Source organism: Chiloscyllium plagiosum, chromosome 10, assembly GCF_004010195.1.
Source record: "Chiloscyllium plagiosum isolate BGI_BamShark_2017 chromosome 10, ASM401019v2, whole genome shotgun sequence".
NCBI lineage: Eukaryota > Metazoa > Chordata > Chondrichthyes > Orectolobiformes > Hemiscylliidae > Chiloscyllium > Chiloscyllium plagiosum.
This window is the reverse complement of record NC_057719.1, coordinates 84,968,888-84,989,104: the sequence shown is the minus strand read 5'-3', so window position 1 is coordinate 84,989,104 and position 20,217 is coordinate 84,968,888. Positions and strand designations below refer to the sequence as shown.

General features: G+C 40.5%; 1 protein-coding gene across 3 annotated transcripts in view; it reads left to right on the top strand.

Moving 5' to 3' along the window:
* The window catches only part of LOC122553844 (regulator of microtubule dynamics protein 3-like), a 266,228-nt gene that overhangs the window by 236,820 nt on the left and 9,191 nt on the right, over positions 1-20,217 (top strand). For 2 of the 3 annotated variants that reach the window (XM_043698253.1, XM_043698251.1), the window contains exons 9-11: positions 2,336-2,434; positions 5,315-5,368; positions 6,464-6,544. In XM_043698253.1, the coding sequence (XP_043554188.1) occupies positions 2,336-2,434; positions 5,315-5,368; positions 6,464-6,544 (234 nt within the window). Of the gene's footprint in view, positions 1-2,335; positions 2,435-5,314; positions 5,369-6,463; positions 6,545-14,002; positions 14,150-20,217 lie in introns of those variants that run through there. The other variant, XM_043698252.1, reaches the window with a different exon arrangement.

The following is a 20,217-nucleotide window of genomic DNA, read 5'->3' as shown; positions in this document are numbered from 1 at the left end:
TAAGCCTCCTTCTTCCTCTTTACTAGGTATTTAACCTCCCTCGTCAACCAAGGTTCCCTCACATGACCATCTCTTTCCTGCCTGACAGGTACATACATATCAAGGACACGTCGTATCTGTTCCTTGAAAAAGTTCCACATTTCAATGACATCCTTCGCTGACAGCCTATGCTCCCAATTTATGCTCCTCAGATCCTGTCTTGCAGCATCGTATTTACCCTTCCCCCAATTGTAAAACCTGCGCTGTTGCACGCACCTACCTCTCTCCATAACCAAGGTGAAAGTGACAGAATTGTGGTCACCATCACCAAAATGCTCACCCACTAACAAACCCATCACTTGTCCCGGTTTGTTACCAAGTACCAAATCCAATATGGCCTCCCCTCTGGTCGGACAATCTACATACTGAGTTAGAAAAGCTTCCTGGACACACTGCACAAACACCACCCCGTCCAATCTACTTGATCTAAAGAGCTTCCAATCAATATTTGGGAAGTTGAAATCGCCCATGACTACTACCCTGTGGCTTCTGCACCTTTCCAAAATCTGTTTCCCAATCTGTTTCTCCACATCTCTGCTGCTATTGGGGGGCCTATAGTAAACACCCAACAAGGTGACTGCTCCTTTCCTATTTCTGACTTCCTCCATACTACCTCCAAAGGCAGATCCCCTTCGAACTGCCTTTCTGCAGCCGTTATACCATTTCTAATTAGCAACGCCACCCCCCCCCCCCCAATCTTACTGAAACATCTGTAACCAGGAACCTCCAACAACCATTCCTGTCCCTCTTCTTTCCGCGATGTTATTGTATGGACAGCGCAGAATAGCAGTGCCAGTATATTACAGTTCACTCCATGTCTACTTATAAGGTGTCCCTGAAGTCTACGGGAAATTATGGGCACAATTTAATTACAGTTTCACATTGCATTGGACTTATCCTCCATGTAACGTCAACTCCAAGCATTGTGATACCACCCCTCCAAGAAATTTGTTAGACTTATCAATGAAATTGTGTTAATTCGAGATTTGTATTTCAACCTCAATGTTGGTGAGCAATGTTATAAAGTGGAAACACTGGTTTTATTGTATTCAAGAGTTTCATAAATCCAACATTTTTAACAAACGTGCTTAGCAAAAATGCAAGGACCTGCTGTAGCATTGCTCATAGTGAGTCAGAATTATGAGGCTGTGATGGCAGATGCTGATATTTTCAGTCATTATAATGCAAAGTCTGGGACGTTGACTCCAGTTTGTCATCTGAAGTAATCTGAGCTCTCATGTGATGTTTTTCAGTTACTTCTGTTTTTCAAGTAACAAATCAAAGGCTTAGGAATAATTCACTCTCGTCCCAATTTGTGTTAGTCAGTATTGCAAAGGAGTAGTAAGCAGTTGAAATATTACTTTTTTTAAAAGGTTACGAAATAAAAAAAAACATGAAACTGTTATTATAAGTTAGAACCTTTGTTCATAAAGTGTGAACAAAATAGATTTTCTTCAATTGCTCCACATAACCACAGTAATAGTAACTAATGTATGTAGAATGTTGTAAAACATATTAAGAGGCAATTCAGAAGCATTCCAAACCACATTTGACACCAAGCCACATGAGAAGTCATTAGGACAGGTGGCCAAAAGCTTGGTAAAAGTGGTAGGTGTTAGGAAGCATCTAATGAGAAGAGAGATAGCAAAGCTGCATGTTTTAGGGAGAAAATTCAGGAGCTTAAAGTCCAGGCATTTGAAGGTGCAGCCACCAAAGATGGAGTAATGAAAATTGTGAATGTGCAGGAAGCAAAATTTGGAAAGCACAGAGATCTCTGAGGGCTTTGTTGCTGGAGAAGGCTAGAGATGGGGAAGGAACAAGGATGTGAATTTTAAAATAAAAGCATGCCACTGCCAGAAGCCAACGTAGGTCTGTGTAATTGCACATTAAATAATATGCAGAAGTTTACAAATAAGGTAATAATTAAAGAGTAAGACAAAAGTGTAAAAAAAATGTTAGAAACATCCACTTGAAGACTCCTTAGAACACTCTGTTTTAGCCATGTGACTTTTAATAGCTTTCGTCGTGCAGTGTGTAAACATATGACTGTTACTTTGGAGGCATGTACTAGAGTTGTAAAAATCCTAGTACTGTACATATGAAAAGGTTACATTTAATTTACAGCAATACTATCTGCTGTATCAATTCAGAAGATGTTTTTGAAATAATTTCTCACGTCAGCAGTTCAGTTTGTTTGAAATATGCCACAAAGACCTTTGTAAAATAAGTATTGTTTATATGGTAGGTGTGTATCACTTTATAAAATTTTACAAAGTACTTGAATTTTCTTTTGCAGGTAGCGCAATTAGGTTGGATCGAAAGGAAGGCAGCTGCAACTTTCTATGGAACACCTCCAAGTTCCACCATTGATGAAGCTGTAAAAAACTTTTTAAAGGTGAGATCTAGTTTGATATAAATGTTAGTGTTTTTATGTTGTATCGCTAATAATGTGAAGGTTCTTATAATGGGGGAAAAAGCTAATGATTATCAAAAACATTAAAAAATTATATATATCTCTTTCAGAAAAGGGCAGGGTTGTGCATTCAGGATAATTTCTGTAATCCCAGGAAGTAATATTTTCCTTTTGCTTTAAAGGTGCTGATTCTTTTTTGTGCTCTTATCATAATCATACAACATGGAAACAGACCCTTCAGTCCAACCTGTCCACACTGACTATGTTCCCAAACTAAACTAATCCCATTTGCTGCATTTGGCCCATATCCTTCCAAACATTTCCTATTCATGTACTTATCCAAATGTCTTTTAAATGTTGTAACTGAACCTACATCCACTGCTTCCTCTAGCAGTTCATTTCATACACTAACTACTGTCTGTGTAAAAGAGTTGTGCCTATGTCATTTTGAAAACTTTCTCCTCTCACCTTAAAAAATGCGTCCCCTTATTTTGAACTCCCCTACCAAAGGGAAAAGACCCTTGCTATTCACCTGATCTATGCACCTTATAATTTTATAAACCTCCAGAAGGTCATCTCTTCAACCTCCTATGCTCCCGTGAAAAAAGTCCCAGCCTATTTTTATAACTCAAACCTTCCATTCCTGGCAACATCCTGGTAAATCTCTTCTGAACATTCCTCAGTTTCATGATATATTCCCTAAAGCAGAGTGACCAGAATGGCACACAGTAGTCCAGAAGAGGCCTCACCAACGTTCTGTACAACATCAGCGTAACATTCCAACACTGACACTCAAAGGTCTAAGCAATGAAGGCAAACATGCTAAAGATATTCTTAACCACCCTATCTATACGCATCACAAACTTCAAAGAATTATGTAACTGAACCCTTAGTCTCTCTGTTCTACAACACTACCCGAGGGCCTACTTTGAATTGTGAAGGTTTTGCCTTTGCTTGTTTCACCAAAATACAATATCTCACGTTTATCATAATTATGCTCCATCTGCTGCTCTCAACCCATTAACCCAATTGATCAAGATCTCTTTGTAACCTTAGATAACCTTCTTTACTGTTCACTATACCACCAATTTTGGTGTCATCCACAAACTTACTAACCGTGCCTTCTTTATTTTCATATAAAGAATTTATATAAATGACAAACAAAAGTGGACAGATTACTGATCCCTGTGGAACATTACTGGTCACAGGCCTCCAGTCCAATAAACAATCCTCCACCATCACTCTCTGTCTCCTGCCATTAATCAAATTTTGATTCCAATTGGCAAGCTCACCCCGAATCTCATGCGATCTAATTTTCTAATTAATCTACCATGCAGAACCTTACCAAAGACTTTACTAAAGTCCGGGTAAACAATGTCCACCACTTTGCTGTCATCAATCTTCTTGGTTACTTTCTCAGAAAACTTAATTAAGTTTGTGAGACATGATTTCCTCATACAAAACTATGCTGATTATCCCTAAACATTTCTTGCCTCTACAAATGTATATAAATCATATCTTTCCGAATCACTTCCAATAACTTACCTACGACCAAAGTCAGACTCTCAGGTCTATAGTTCTCAGGCTTCTCCTTACATCCCTTCTTAAACAAAGGCACAACATTAGCCACTCTGCAGTCATCCGGCACCTCACCTGCAATTATAGATTATGAAAATATTTCATCCTATCTGGGACAGAGAGCTTTTTTTGACTTAGTAAAAGGAGGTCTCTTCCTCTTGTATGTTCTTGCCTTTGATCATTCCCTGTCTTTTTCCAGAAGTAATCTTAACCTGTTCAGCTGGATTTCAGACCACCACTCCCAAAACAGAGCAGCAGCTGTGAAGGCCAGGGGACCTGCTAAAATCCAGCAGATGCTACATGGGAAGCTGGCAGCTTCACCTGCACAGGCTTTCATAAAGCAAAGGGGGGACCTTTTTGTGACTCTTTTCCCCTATTGCAGGCATTAACTGCAAGGTGATATTTTGTTTTCCTTTACCACCAGTTGCCAGCCTCTCAAAACAACCATCCATAACCCCACATTGCAGGGGACTGCCAGCTTTGTGCTGGTGATATTCCTCCACTTAGCTTGGTGTGAAGTTCCAGCGATAATCTCCACTGTGGACAGTATATAGACCCAGCAATGATCACTGATTTTGCGTGGTGCTGCTGGGATCACACAGCTGTTGGTTATCTGACTAGTTCAGATTGCTAAGATGGTACATGAGGGGCAGAAATACCATCTCAATCTCACTGATGACCAATTGGTTATTAAATACTAATGGAGCAGCCACTGGTTGCCTGCCCCTCTTCCACGGCTATGTCCGAGCCCAGGTGTACCTGGAGAAGGAGCACGCGATGTCCACCAACACCCTCAATATTTTCAGGGAAAGGTGGGCACCACAGGGAGTTGAGTGCATTATTTCCCCTTCCAACTCTATTTTGATTTAATCCCTGCCCCCCCCCTTCACTGTTTGATCATGCAGCATCTGATGTGAAGGGCACTGCTTGTCACTGGCCACTCAGGTGTTTTCTTTCTTCCTGGTGGTGGAAACTGAATAAAGATTGGTACACCTGTTGTCTTTCACTGTGTCTCACACTTGCACACACACAACATGGGTGCTGGGGAAAATATAAGCACTACTACAATTAGGCGGTAATATGGGGGTAAAGTAAAACAAAATAACTGGGAGATTCAGAGTATCCTCCATTTAGGGCACTTAAAAAGAAAATGGAGCAGCCATTCTTCCTCATTGTTCTTTTAGCCGGAAGGGGCTTAAATTCATTAGCAAAATCATTCACAATCATAATCCATCTGCTACTGTAAGTAAACAAATGTTGTTATTTTTATCCTCTACTTTACAGGCTGAAGAATTGAAACCAGGATATTCCAAAGTGAACTCGGTCTATATTGCAAAGGTAGTCTAGTGCAAATTTTCTGTATGCTTAGCAGTGGGATAGCTAAAGGGGTTTTGGGATGCCAATTGGCCAAAGCATAAAATTACTGCACTCTATTGTAAAGAGTACAGATACAATTGTGTTCAATGTAAAGGAGGTTCAAAAGGTTGACCGAGGGCTATTGGGGCTCGCACAGCATTAGCAATGATGATACTTTTGTCATCCTATCCAGTTTACAGTAATAATTTCTGTCAATTTGGATCCAAGCCAGTGGATGAGACATGAATCTAAATATCTTTCTTTGTGGTTGGAGTTTATTAATTCTCAAGTTTATAGTTTCTTTCACTCAATAATTCTACCTGCTATCCTTTTATATTTATCTATCTGGCCAACTAATTCATCAGTTAACCCTAATCACCCACTAAACTACTTCCAATTTTAACAGTTTCTGACAATGTATTGGTCATCAGAATTTTTATGGAATGTATTTACTAGGCTTTCTTTATTTCACTGAAACAGAAGCAATAATCCATATTCTCCAATGCATAGTTATTTTCCCCGCCCGCTTCCCTTTAACAATTATTGTCCTTTCTGCATCCAGACATACTGCCTCCAATCCCCACAGTTGACTTCACTAACTTCCCTATCACAGCTGTAGCACTGGACAAACCCCACTTCAGTTTCATTGAGTTGCCATCTCACTGGGGCAAATTTCTCCTGATTGAATCTTAAGGATCTTGTTTAGTGGTAACACATCCCTTATGTTAACATAATGAGTCCTGGTTTATTCACTCAAATTGACTTGTGATTTAATCTTAACTTTTGTAAATCTCTTTGATAGGGTATCTTCCAGAAAACTATTATGATGCCCTTCTAATTACATCATAATACCCTTGATAAAAGACTTGAGTAATTTCTCTCCTGCTAATGTCAGGCTAACAGATCTGTAGAACCCCATTTTCTCTCTTCCTTCTTTCTTAAAAAGCGGAGTTATACTTGCTTTTCAATCTGCAGGAACCATTCTAGCATTGGAATTTCAGAAGATGATTTTGGCGATAGTATTCACCAAGTCTATTCCACTTACTGTAACTAATTTAACTTTTCTGGTATTCATAGTGCTACAGGGATCTTGGGAGCTATGCCACTGCCCTACATTGGCTTGAATTAGCATCTGCATTACCCATCAAATCTAAGGAGGTAAGAATAATTCAGCACTCGATTAGCATCCTTTTTTACTTTGAAAAAAACATATTATCAAATTAGACAGAAGTTACTATTTACAAGTGAGTTATGTCAGTACAGGCCCATTTAAAATTATTGTAATTTTTTTCTTGACAGTTTTGCAATATTGAACTTCACTTTTAAAGTTCTGCAATAGAAACCAGTTTTGAAACACTTGGTATGTCTTTTGTTGAATGCCACACTGTTCTTTTATATCTATGTAGAGTTTTTATGTAATAAAAAAGGATCACCATTCAAATCTTTAAGCCTGTTCTGCCATTCAGTGAGATCACAGCTGATCCATATCCTATCCCACCTTGGTTCTGTATCCTAATGTACCTCCTGTTTTTAATGGATGGAAGTTCCACATTTTGTGAGCAGAAGTGTTTTCTTACCTCCCTTTAGAACAGTCTGTCTCTGATTTTAAAGTAATGGCTCTTTGGTTTAGACTCCCCCATCTGCAGAAAAAGTTTCTCTTTATCTCTCCTATCAATTCCATTCAAAAGCTGGAAAACAGCAATTAAATCACTCCCTAATCTTTTGTACTCCATAGAGAAACAAACTTAGTAAGTATTGCCTATCCTCAGGTCTTTCCTGTGACCTTTTTTTTTGGAAGTGTATACATGTGCAGATGTGAGCGAAGACCGTAAACCCGTAAACAGCTCAGTTATGATTTTCATTGACTGCCACTCAACTAACCAGCTGAGTCACAGTTTTTGACAGTACATAAAGTCTTTTCTAACACAAAAGGACTGCCAGTACTGTATTACCATAGAATGGTTACAACACAGGATGCCACTTGTCTCTTCATATCTGTGTCATTTTTTTGCAAGCACAATTCAGTTAGTTCTGCTCCACTACCCTTTCCCTATTGTAAGAACTTTTCCTCTTCAAATGATTATGCAGTTCCCTATTTCAAAGATGACTGATTCTGCCTCCACTAATCTTGGACAGTTTATTTTAACTCCTGACTACACATATGTAAAAATGTCTTCATGTTATCTTCTTCTGATTCTTCTGATAATCACAAAACCTCTATTGCTGCATCTTCCAAATGTGTGGCCCCTACTACCTAAAAAAACAAAGACAGCAGATACCACAACCTGCAAGTTCCCTTCCTAGTCTCTTACCAATCTGACATGAAACTGAACCGCTGTTGCTTCATTCTCTCTGAGTCAAAATCCTGGAAACCCCTATCTGAAGCACCTCACAAACTGTAGAAAGTAGTTCATCAACACCTTCTCAAGGATAGTTGGGGACAAGCATAATACCTCATAATTTTGAATACGTCCTTCAGAACTCCTCTTAAAAATCTAAGAACAACCCAGCTTCTCCATATTAACCATTTAACTGAAGTCTCTCATTTCTGGATCTATATCTGTAGACTGTTTCTCCACTCCCTCTAATAATTTCACATTTTTACGAATGGGCAGTGTGCAAAATATAACACGATGTGCCAAATTTTCCGAGTCCCTAATAGATAACTTTGAAGGTGGAATGATGAGGAAAATTCAATCAACTTGTATGAGGTCAATGCTGCTAATTGTTTCCACTTCCAGGCATTTGTCCCAGAGGTGAGCTCCCAATAGCAGTAGCTGGCTAATTAGGACTCTTAATGGAACAATTAGCCCCTATTGTAGAAACAGATTACAATTTTTCATACAGTTTCAGGATCACCTACAATGTCAGATGACCAGAAATAGAGATGAGGCAGATCCACGGCGGCAGTTTTGAACCACAAATAGACTATCTATTAAATTGCAGGCATCATGTTTGCAGGGCTCTAGGGTGCACGTTTTTCCAGCAGAAGACCTGCAACTGTGTCTTATTGATTGCGGTTAAAAATCACACAGCACTAGGTTACAATCCAACAGGTTTATTTTGAAGCATTAGCTTTCAGAGCACCACCACCTGATGAAGGAGCAGCGCTCTGCAAGCTAGTGCTTCCAGATAAACCTGTTGGACTACAACCTGGTGTTGTGTAATTTTTAACTTTGTCCATCTTAGCCCAACACCAGCTCCTTCACATCATTGTTGATTGAAGTTTCTGCTAAGTTGGCCATAGCGTCTGCTTTCTACTGAAAATGCCTGAAGGTGCCATTTCCGCTCCTGTTTCTTGCCTCTCAGCTGCGCCATCCCTGTGAAGGAAATTAACTGCACTATCCATAAACCACACTGAATTGACTTTCCCACACTGGATTTCAGCTACTAACTCTAATTGAAAAGGGTTCCTAGAAACAGGTTCTTAATTTGCAACCTCTGGAACATTGGTTCTGATATCCCTTCATGGCCACTGGGTTTGCAACTCTAATTGAGACAGACATCAGGAACACAACCCACCTGAGAAAGGTTTAGAAAACTTCAGTGCAACTTATTTGCCTTTGTGCTGTGGGCCTCCATGTATAAATGATCCTAAGCATATGATCCCATGTACCTTCATTAATTTCTACACATAAGTCTGTCTATGTTCTTCCACCCATTTCGAATTATATCTTTATATGAGACGACCTCATTCATAGGTTTGATCTCATCACTAAGGAAGGATGGACTTTTTAAAAAATGTATCTGTTCAGATACACATTGGAACAGTGGAACTTGAACTAGATCTCCTGGATCAGAAGTAGGGACACCACTATTGCACCACAAGAGACCAAATAAAATCCCAGTAAGTCTTGGATCCATGATATTCTTGTAACTTTGCACTGAGAGAGTCTATCAATCATCCCATGCAGACATCTAATAAATTCCCCACATATCGTCGAAAGCAAATATGTTCTGCTTGCTCTATACTCAGTTGGACTATAGATATTTTATAATTGATCTGGTTAGAGATGGTATTACACACCTTTGGAGGGGAACATGAACTGGAGTCTTTTGGTTCACAAGTAGGAACAATGCTACTGTACTACAATGGCCGAGCTCTCCAGTATAAATAAGAAGATACTTTCTAAACAACCTATTCAGAGTTGTTATGACACACCTTTGGAGTAAGTGGGACGTGAGCTTGAGCCTCCTGGCCCAAAGGTAGGGAAACCAGCACTATGTAACAAGGGCCCCTCATCCAGCGTTAATACAGCCAATGTTAAAATTATACACAACAAAAAAAAAGAGAAGTGCAGATAAGATCAGAAGTGTTGCACAGTGTTCAGCACCATTCACGACTCCTCAGATACTGAAGCAGACCATGCTCAAAAGCAACAAGATCTGGACAATATCCAGGCTTGGGCTGACAAGTGGCAAGTAACATTCACACCACACAAATGCCAGACAATGACCATCACCATTAAGAGACACTCTCAACACCACCCTTTGACATTCAATGATATTACCATCATTGAATCCCCCACTGTCAACGTCCTTGGGGTTACCAATGACCAGAAACTCATCTGAACTCGCCACATAAACATAGTGGCTACAAGAGCAGGTCATAGACGAGGGATACTGCAGTGAGTAACTCACTTCCTGACACCCCAAAGTCTATCCAACATCTACAAGCCACAAGTGTGATGAAATACTCCCCACTTGCCTGGATGGGTGCAGCTCCAACAACACTCATGAAGCTTGACACCATCCAGGACAAAGCAACGCACTTGATTGACACCACATCTACAAACATTTGATCCCTTCACCATTGGTAGCTCAGTAGCAGCGATGTGTATTATCTACAAGATGCGCCTTCTAAACCCACAACCACTTCCACCTATTAGGACAAGGGCAACAGGTATTTGGAAAGACCACCACCTGCAAGTTCCCCTACAAGTCATGCACCACCTGACTTGAAATATACCGTTGTTCCTTCACAGTAATTGGTCAAAATTCTGGAATTCCCTCCCTAATGGCATTGTGGGTCAACCCACAGCAAGTGGACTGCAGCGATTCAAGAAGGCACCATCACCTTCTCAAGGGCAAATAGAAATGGGCTATCAATGCTGGCCAGCCAGCAATACCCACATCCCACAAATCAATAAAAAAGAAAGATTCTGGAAATCAGAAACACGGACAGAAATTGCTGGAAAAACTCAGCAGGTCTGACATCATCTGTGGAAAGAAAGCAAAGTTAATGTCTAGTGACCCTTCAGAGATACTGCCAGACCTGCTGAGCTTTTCCAGCAATTTCTGTTTGTGTTTAAAATTACACTCTCCTCAAGTTTTATTTGCCTCCATCTAGTGGTAGAAGTAGGTTGCTGTGAGGCATTCTTTTTTAAAAATTCATTTGTGGGGCCTAGGTCTTGCTGGCTGGCCAGCATTTATTGCCCAACTCTTGTTGCCTTTGAGAAGGTGTTGGTAGTGAGCTGTCTTCTTGAGCAGCTACAGTTCACATGTTGTATGTAGACCTACAATGCTATTAGGGAGGGCCAGGATTTTGACCCAGTGGCAATGAAGGAACATTGATAGCTTTCCAAGTCAGGATGGTGAGTGGCTTGGAGGGGAACTTTCAGGTGGTGGTATTCTCATGTATCTGCTGCCCTTGTCCTTCTAGAAGGAAGTGGTTGTGTATTTGGAAGGTGCTGTCTGAGGATCTTTGGTGAATTTCTGCAGTGTATCTTGTTGATAGTTCACATTGCTCTTAACTGAGCTTTGGTGGTGGAGGGTGTGGATGCTTGCAGACATGGTGCCAAATCAAGCAGGCTGCTTTATCTTGGATGGTGTCAAATTTCTTGAGTATTGTTGTGCTGCACCCAGCCAGCTAAGTGGGAAGTATTCCATCACATTCTTGACTTGTGCTTTGTAGATGGTGGACTGGCTTTGGAGAGTCAGGAGGTGAGTTACTCATCTCCGTATTCCTTGCCTCTGTTCTGCTCTTGTAGCCACTGTGTTAACGTGGTGTGTTTCTGATCAATGATAACCTCCAGGTATGTTGATAATGAGTGATTAAGTGATGGTAACACAATGAATGTCAATGAATGCCAGCAATTTCTGTTTGTGTTTAAAATTACACTCTCCTCAAGTTTTATTTGCCTCCATCTAGTGGTAGAAGTAGGTTGATGTGAGGTATTCTTTTTTAAAAATTCATTTGTGGGGCCTAGGTCTTGCTGGCTGGCCAGCATTTATTGCCCAACTCTTGTTGCCTTTGAGAAGGTGTTGGTGGTGAGCTGTCTTCTTGAGTAGCTACAGTTCACGTGATTGTTTGATTGTTTGGAGATGGACATTGTCTGGCATTTGTCGAGAGTATGGTGCTAGAAAAGCACAGCAGGTCAGGTAGCATCCAAGGAGCAGGAGAATCGACATTTTGGGCATGAGCCTTTCATCAGGAATGAGGCTTGTGGGCCGGGGGCTGAGAGATAAATGGGAGGAGGGTGGGGCTGGGGCAAGGTAGCTGAGAATGCAATAGGTAGATGAAGGTGGGAGAGCAGATGATAGGTAGGCAAGAAGGGTGGGGCGGATAGAGGGGAAAGACAATGGAGAGGTCAAGAGGGCGGTGCCGAGTTGGAGGCTTGGGACCGGGATAAGGTGGGGGGAGGGGAGATGAGAAAACTGGTGAAATCTACATTGATCCTGTGTGGTTGCAGTGTCCCAGGGCAGAAGATGAGGCATTCTTCCTCCAGGCATCGGGTGGTTAGGGTTTGGTGACGAAGGAGACCCAGCACATGCTGCATGTCCTTGGTGGAATGGGAGGATGAGTTAAAGTATTTGGCCACAGGGCGGTGGAGTTGGTTGGTGACGGTATCCCAGAGATGTTCTCTGAAACAATCCGCAAGTTGGCAACCTGTCTCCCCAATGTAGAGGAGACCACATCGGTAACGGATACAGTGCATGGCATTTGTGGAAGTACAGGTAGATTTCTGTCGGATGTGGAAATTTCCTTTGGGGCCTTGGATGGAGGTGAGGGTGGAGGTGTGGGCACAGGTTTTGCAATTCTTGCGGTGGCAGATGAAGGTGCCGGGAGTTGGGTGTGGGCTGATGTTGGCGGGGGGTGGGAGGCATGGATCTGACAAGGGAGTCGCAGAGGGAATGGTCTCTCCAAAATACTGATAGGGGTGGGGAGGGAAATATAATAGTAGTGGTGGAGTTTGTATGGAGATGGTGGAAGTGGTGGAGGATGAATGCAATGTATACGGAGGTTAGTGGGGTGGAAGGTGAGGACCAGGGGGGGTTCTGTCCTTATTGCATTGGGAGGTGTGGGAAATGGAAGAGTTATGCTGAAGGGCATCGTCAACCACATGGGAGGGGAAATTGCAATCTTTGAAGGAGGAAACCATTTGAAATGTTCATGGCTTGTTGGTCTAGGAGTATGGTTCTCGTTCCTTTCTCCCCATTGTCTGGCATTTGTGTGGCGCAAATGTTAATTGTCATTTGTCAGCCCAAGCTTGGATATTGTCCAGATCTTGTTGCATTTGGACATGGACTGCTTCAGTATCTGAGGGAGTCACAAATGGTGCTGAACATTGTGCAATCATCAGTGAACATCCCCACTTCTCACCTTATGATGAAGGGAAAGTCATTGATGAAGCAGTTGAAGATGTTTGGGCCTAGCGCACTACTCTGAGGAACTCCTGCAGAATTACATGGAGCTGAAATGACTTACCTCCAACAAACCAGAACCATCTTCAAATGTGACAGGTTTTATTTTAAAATAGAGTCTCTCAGATTTTCATACAAATTAAACTTAAGATGGCTGCTGTCCTAAAACTGACACATCATGCTTCCATATTATCTGCTGAGTTGCTTTGGTCTGGGTTGTAGTACCACCTATTGTCATCTTATCAAGCTAATTAGTTCTTAACTGTCTCATCCTTCAATTTAGGTAGTTCTTATTGGCAAGTTGCAGTGAGCTAGGATGAGCTGCTCACACCTCCAGATAAACCTTTGTCTGGAAGTTTCTGTTTAGTTGGTTTTTTTGAATTTCAACAAGGTCTCTTATGATTTCTTCCTGAGATTAGTAGTCTTGCCTCAGTGCCAGCTCAATCCTCAAGGGTAATCATGTGACTTTTGAGAGCCATTTTGTGAGTTGCTGTGATCCATTTTGAAAGGTCCAATTATTAATTGTATAATATTATAATTAAACAGGCACTACATCTTACTGCACCCTCTCTCATCTCATTTTCTTGTCCACCGCCTCTTTGAACTTCCTACATTTAGCCTGGTTCTCACATGTACGATTAACCTGCGATATGTTTCATATACATTCTCTCCTTCATTGTACTGTCAACTTACTCTGTAGTTCTTCTGTCATTCAGAAACTCTGACTCTGGTTGTTCTGATATTCCACCCATACAATCAATTGAAATGTGAGGGTGAAGAAGGGGTTGATAATGGTGGTCGGTTGACATTGCCTTCCGATATTCTGTCCCTGAAGCCCTCTTTGCCCACTGTTGTTTTCTCCTGCCCACTGGCTATAATTAAGTGGTCTTTGAGTTTCTCAGGCTCCTGTTTCTCTAATGCAAAAGTTGCATGTTTCCAGATATTACAGTTCTGTTCTTTCTCTTCATCTAGGACACAAATGCCGAAAGTGAACTACAAGAAATGCAAAATGTCCTCCGCCTAAGAAGCTAAACACTGTCCTGTTAAACATAGGAGCTTAGAAGGTCTTTGTTCCACTGCAGAATTGTCCTTGTGTTATGTAAAGAACTTTGAATCCAACCTATCCTGTTATTCTGGTATTTTATTCTGTCTCTGAAGTATCACAAAATATCATAAATCATGTCAACTTGATGGTCAGAAGTTGAGAATGTTCTTCAAGTCACAAAGGGACCCTTTTCTCAAACCCTTACAATACAGGGGATAGGTATTGGATGTCAAAGAGTTGACAATTTTAATTTCTTTTGGCAGCTGAGACTTCCTATGCTGTGCGAAGTGACTGGCTTCTCTCCTGTATGTAAAAGAAATCTTATTTTTCATGGCTCCTATTCACATTCTTCCAACAAGAGCTCCATAGGAGCTCATTTTAAGGTTGAATCCTTCAATTTATTTTGATAAGCATACAAGAGGTATATGCACAGCTGTAAGAAAGACATTGTCCTTTTTTTAAAGTAATGCAGCATAAAAGTTTCCAGCACCACAAAACTGGTGTTTCAGAAGACTCTGTGACTGAAACTTTGTACTGTTATTGTGCATTTGCCTCAACACTTTTATAGTGCTTCTGTACCTTTGTGACTAACAAACTGATTATTTAGAACCATGATGAAAGATGCTGTCCGAGACTGAGCAATGAGGTCATAAAAATATTTAGAGATGGAAGTTGCCCATTGCTCATTTGGCAAAGTGAATGTATAATGATCATTCAGAGCAAAGCAACCCAGGTTGGATTCTCACTCTATGTTGTCATTAACCAAGTTCAGAGCCAGCATCAGTGACAATGCCTCAGATGGCCTTCAACATCCTGGCCTAAAGAGAGGAGGAATTTCTCAATATTTACTCAATTAATCAGCACAGAATGTGTAAATATGTATGAACTGTTGAGAAGAGGGTCAGGATCAGACGTGGGGAAGTAATGGCATAACGGTAATGTCACTGGGTTCATAATCTGGTGGCCCAGGCTAATGCTATAAAGACACTGATTCAAATACCACCAAATCACCTGCTGGAGTTTAAATTCGATTAAAAATCTGAATTAAAAACTTACCTTTTCGGAAAAGAATCTGCCACTATTACATTGTCTGGCCTGCATGTGACTCTAAACTGATAGCAATGTGGGTGTTAATAGACAATAAATGCAGGAGTAGGCCATTCTGCCCTTCGAGCCTGCACTACCATTCATTATGATCATGGCTAATCATCCTCAATACAATATCCTGTTCCTGCCTTATCTCCATAACCCTTGATTCCACTATCCTTGAGAGCTCTATCCAACTCTTTCTTAAACGAGTCCAGAGACTCGGCTTCCACTGCCTTCTGGGGCAGAGCATTCCACACACCCACCACTCTCTGTGTGAAGAAGTTTCTCCTCATCTCTGTCCTAAATGGCCTACCCCTTATTTTTAAGCTGTGTCCTCTGGTTCGGGACTCACCTATCAGCGGTAACATGTTTCCTGCCTGCAGAGTGTCCAATCCTTTAATAATCTTATACATCTCAATCAGATCCCCTCTCAGTCTTCTAAACTCAAGGGTGTACAAGCCCAGTCCCTCCAATCTTTCAACATAAAATAGTCCCACCATTCCAGGAATTGACCTCGTGAACCTACGCTGCACTCCCTCAATAGCCAGAATGTCTTTCCTCAAATTTGGAGACGAGAACTGCACACAATATTTCAGGTGCGGTCTCACCAGGGCCCTGTACAGCTGCAGAAGAACCTCTTTGCTTCTATACTCAATCCCTCGTTATGAAGGCCACCCTGTAATCTCCTGACATCCTCCTCACATTTCACCCTGCCACCCAGCTTTGTATCATCAGCAAATTTGCTAATGTTACTATTAATACCATCTTCTATATAATTAATATATATTGTAAAAAGCTGCTGTCCCAGCACTGATCCCTGCAGTACCCCACTGGTCACTGCCTGCCATTCCGAAAGGGAGCCGTTTATCACTAGTCTTTGTTTCCTGTCAGCCAACCAATTTTCAATCCAAGCCAGTACTTTGCCCCCAATACCATGCGCCCTAATTTTGCTCACTAATTTTGTTCTCTGAAATAGGCAAGCTGGCCCCTTTGTTGAAGGTTAATCAGGGACTGACAACAAATGCTGACCTTGCCCATTATGCCTACATCCTATGAAAGTTTGTTTTTTAAAATTTGACCTTGATTGGCCAGCTTTTACTGCCTCAATGCATTTGTGAAGATTGTGAAAGGCAGTTATGGAAAGGAATTCCTGGAACACCTAAATCAATGGCTTCAAGATGGTAGTACAGAGAGAGATGTGTATTTCTGCAATGCACATAGAAACTATCATCTTCACCTCATTAGCTATAATATTTAGATTTAACTTAGGTGTGAGATTGATTTGTTACCATTTTATAACTTTTTTTGATAGTGCAGTAAGTTGGTAATGCAGTGCAGTGGCAATCTGCTCTAGCTTCGTGATGAAGAAGCCAATAATTTTCAATGACTATTACGTTTGACCTGGGAGAAATATCTCCATTTATAGTTAAAATATATTTGAAATAAGGCACAGTGAAGAATCTTTATGTAAACATCCAAGCAAGTTTACGTGTGTGTTCTTCACAGCAATTCAAGTATAATGTCTGCAAGTTAAGCAAGTAACCAAGTAACTTAGTACTGTCGCTTTACCCAACAAAGGCACTGTTTTCATTTACAATGAATGACAAGTGTCGTGTTGGCAAATAAAATAGCCTCAGACACAGATTGTTTTCTCTGTAGAGCATAGTCAGATAAATACAAAGGTCAGGGCTCTTCTGCATAAAACAAGAAAATAGAACTTTTAGGGAACCTGGTGTAACGAGAATTTGTTGATTGTTTTAAGTTTAAAACTGACTTGACACCTCAAAATGTCTGCAGAAACATTTGGGCCATTTACTAGGTTTTAAAGGACTGAAAGGTTTTAATGTTAGGAATGCCACCAACAAGGGAACTTGTAACATTCTGCTCCATCCCTCCCCTCAATGTGTAGAATCTGTGTACTATGTTAGATTTTGTGACTGCAACAAAATGATTTAGCAGCAGGACTGACAGGAATATGCCACATTGAATGAGAAATTCTACTACTGATGTATCAGCAACATAAATTAATCCTATCATTATCCAATGGAAAAATGGTCATTTTGGAATGTTACACTTTCAGTGTTAAATAATCACGAATGATATATAACTTGACAACCATCAAAAATGCTGATCGTTTGAGATGAAGTACATGACCAAACATTCATGCAAATTTTGCATTTCACTTCTGTGCAATTTTGTTTTGCATGATCCCAATACACACACACAGATCTTATATATAAATTACTGCAAATAACTTTATTATAACCTAGCAAGAAGCAGTGTGAACTCACAGTTTCCTTTGTGTATATAGTCATAACCATGGTTAGCCCACCAATCTTACAAAGATCCAATAGGACTCATTACTGTAAAATGACTGTCACTGTGGAGGGAGTGGAAGGCTGCAAATCATCTTCAACTGTCTAACAAATATTCCTTTGAATTGTAGCATCTATTTCCAATTTTAATATTTTTTGGCTATTTTGGACTGATTCGGTATGATTTTGAAACATCAGCTTTAAAACTTTTCAGTGTTTCGAGTGCATAAAGCAACCAAACAGATATTGTGAAGGGAAACAAATCTTAATGACCAGTTTTGGCATTGGTTGATATTCACTATACCCCACAACACTTACAGGGAATGAGAATGTTGAATTCTTCCTCAGCTGCGTTTGCAGTTCTCCGCCAATTGACTCACTAATCTTTGGAAGACAAATACATAATTTTAAGACCCAGTATGTATGCAAGTTGTTCCTTCTTTCTCTGTAAGGCCTAACAACATATTTTCAATCCACTGAACCCACTACAGTTTGTCTTTCTCCCCCTTGGGCATCCAAAATTTTCCAATTATTCACTTCCTGGACTCCTTCTTGGAAAGGCTATTGAACTTGCATCACTCACTCTCCACTTGGAATCTGACCAGCTGTCCATATTTTTGTTCCTCGTTCTCTGTGGGCCATTCTTTCTGTCTTTTAATCCTCAGTGTTTCAGATCACCCTATGTCCTTATTTGCTCTTTGCCCTTTGCTTATCCTGTGAGAAAAGTCTCAATAGATATGTATAAAATTACATGAATACTCTGAGAACACTCTACATTCAAAATTCTTCAAATTCTTTTCAACTTGAAATAGACAGGGCAGCAAATGCTTGTGAAATTTAAATATGTAGTATGCTCATGTGGTTTATAAGATCGTAAGAACTGGGAGCAGGACTAGGCCATCTGGCCCTTCAAGCCTGCTCCACCATTCAATAAGATCATGCTGATCTTTTTGTGGATATATGTTTGTTTTGAACAAGAACTTATTCCTTTTATTATTTCAAATCATTTGATTGCGGGACTGGAGGCAAAAACATGGTGCATGGGCAAGTACAGGTCCTCCATATGAAGTCCTCCCCTCTGAACTGGAGTTCAAACATAACTGGAGATCCTCCTATTGCTCCATGTTTGGAATCCATGGGCAGAATGTGCAGTTTTCCAACAATTAGTTTTAACGTCTGTAAAATGGGGATTGGTGCTTCAATAATTTCCTAAAATACATGACTCACAGTCAGGATTCCCACTTGCAGCACAAACTGTGAAGATTGTCCTGTGTATTCCCAAACTGTTCCATCGATTTCAAGACTGGGAGCGTAAATCGCTAGATCTCATGAAACATTTCCTTGACAGGCAGGAATTATTCAAAATATTTATCTTGATTCTATTCTCTGAAATGCAGGTGGTTGCATTGGTATATACCACAGATGTTTTCTCACAAAGCTTCCTGTACCAGGGATAAAACATAGTCTTGGGATTGATGACAAGTTGTGGATGTGAGGGTAAGAAGGAATAGTGCAAAGTATAAGAAGATATCAAACTTCACTTTTACAGCTTAAAAAAACACAAAAGTTGTCATTCCTCTAGGAACCTAATCATCAGTGACCTGAATATTGGCCTTGAGAAAAGTCACAGAAGAGGTGATACATGTAAAACTAAATTATTTATTTTGCTTTTTTTATAGTCAAATAGATCTAAAATCCAGTGGAAAAATAGCCACAATATGTTCATCTTTTCCACATAGCATTTGAAGATAAGTTTGCTCTCTCGCAACTTTTTATTCAAATAATTTTACATCATGCGAGTATAGGAATACTTGAAATCTAGATTGTGTACAGAACTAAATGTCTGTCAGGATAGGTTTGCACATCGCATCAGTAGGTGACGCATATCATTTTCACAAGACTGACACACATTAGAAATATTCACAAAAGGTGAACATAATATTTTGCAAGTTTCTGTGAGACAAATCAGTACCCATCACAATGGAAGCTATGAGTCCTTCATCCATGGGACAATCCAACTGACATCTTTCACCATACCAAAGTGGTTGAAATGTGTCTTATGTAACAAATCAGTTAATTTTCTAGATGATTGATGAACTAATCTGTGTAGTATGACATAAAGTGACAGCCTTTTTGTCCACAAGATGTAGATTGATAAATACCACTTGAGAGAATTTTTCTGAAGTATTTCAAGCCAGCTCCACCATAGTTGTCCAGTGAATACTACTTCAGTGTGGAAATGTATCTAACTCTCTCCATCTTTGTAATGGATTGTGAATCTAATAACAGGCAGTTGTGTGGACTAAGGAGTTCTCACAGTTTAACAAACTGCAGAAGCACATGCTGTTTGTTGAGTTGAAGGACACCGTGTTGCCATGTTTTCTCAGAGGTTCGTTCAATGGGATTCTATTTCATAGGTCCCCCACAAAGTGAGTTAATTCCCTTACTGAGCAAATGGGCAGAGGGAGCAGACAATTAGAACATAGAACATAGAACATAGAACAATACAGCACAGAACAGGCCCTTCGGCCCACGATGTTGTGCCGAACTTCTAACCTAGATTAAGTACCCATCCATGTACCTATCCAAATGCCGCTTAAAGGTCGCCAATGATTCCGACTCTACCACTCCCACAGGCAGCGCATTCCAAACATTAACCACCCTCTGTGTGAAAACGTTGCCCCTTAGATCTTTTTTATATCTTTCCCCTCTCACCCTAAACCTATGCTCTCTAGTTC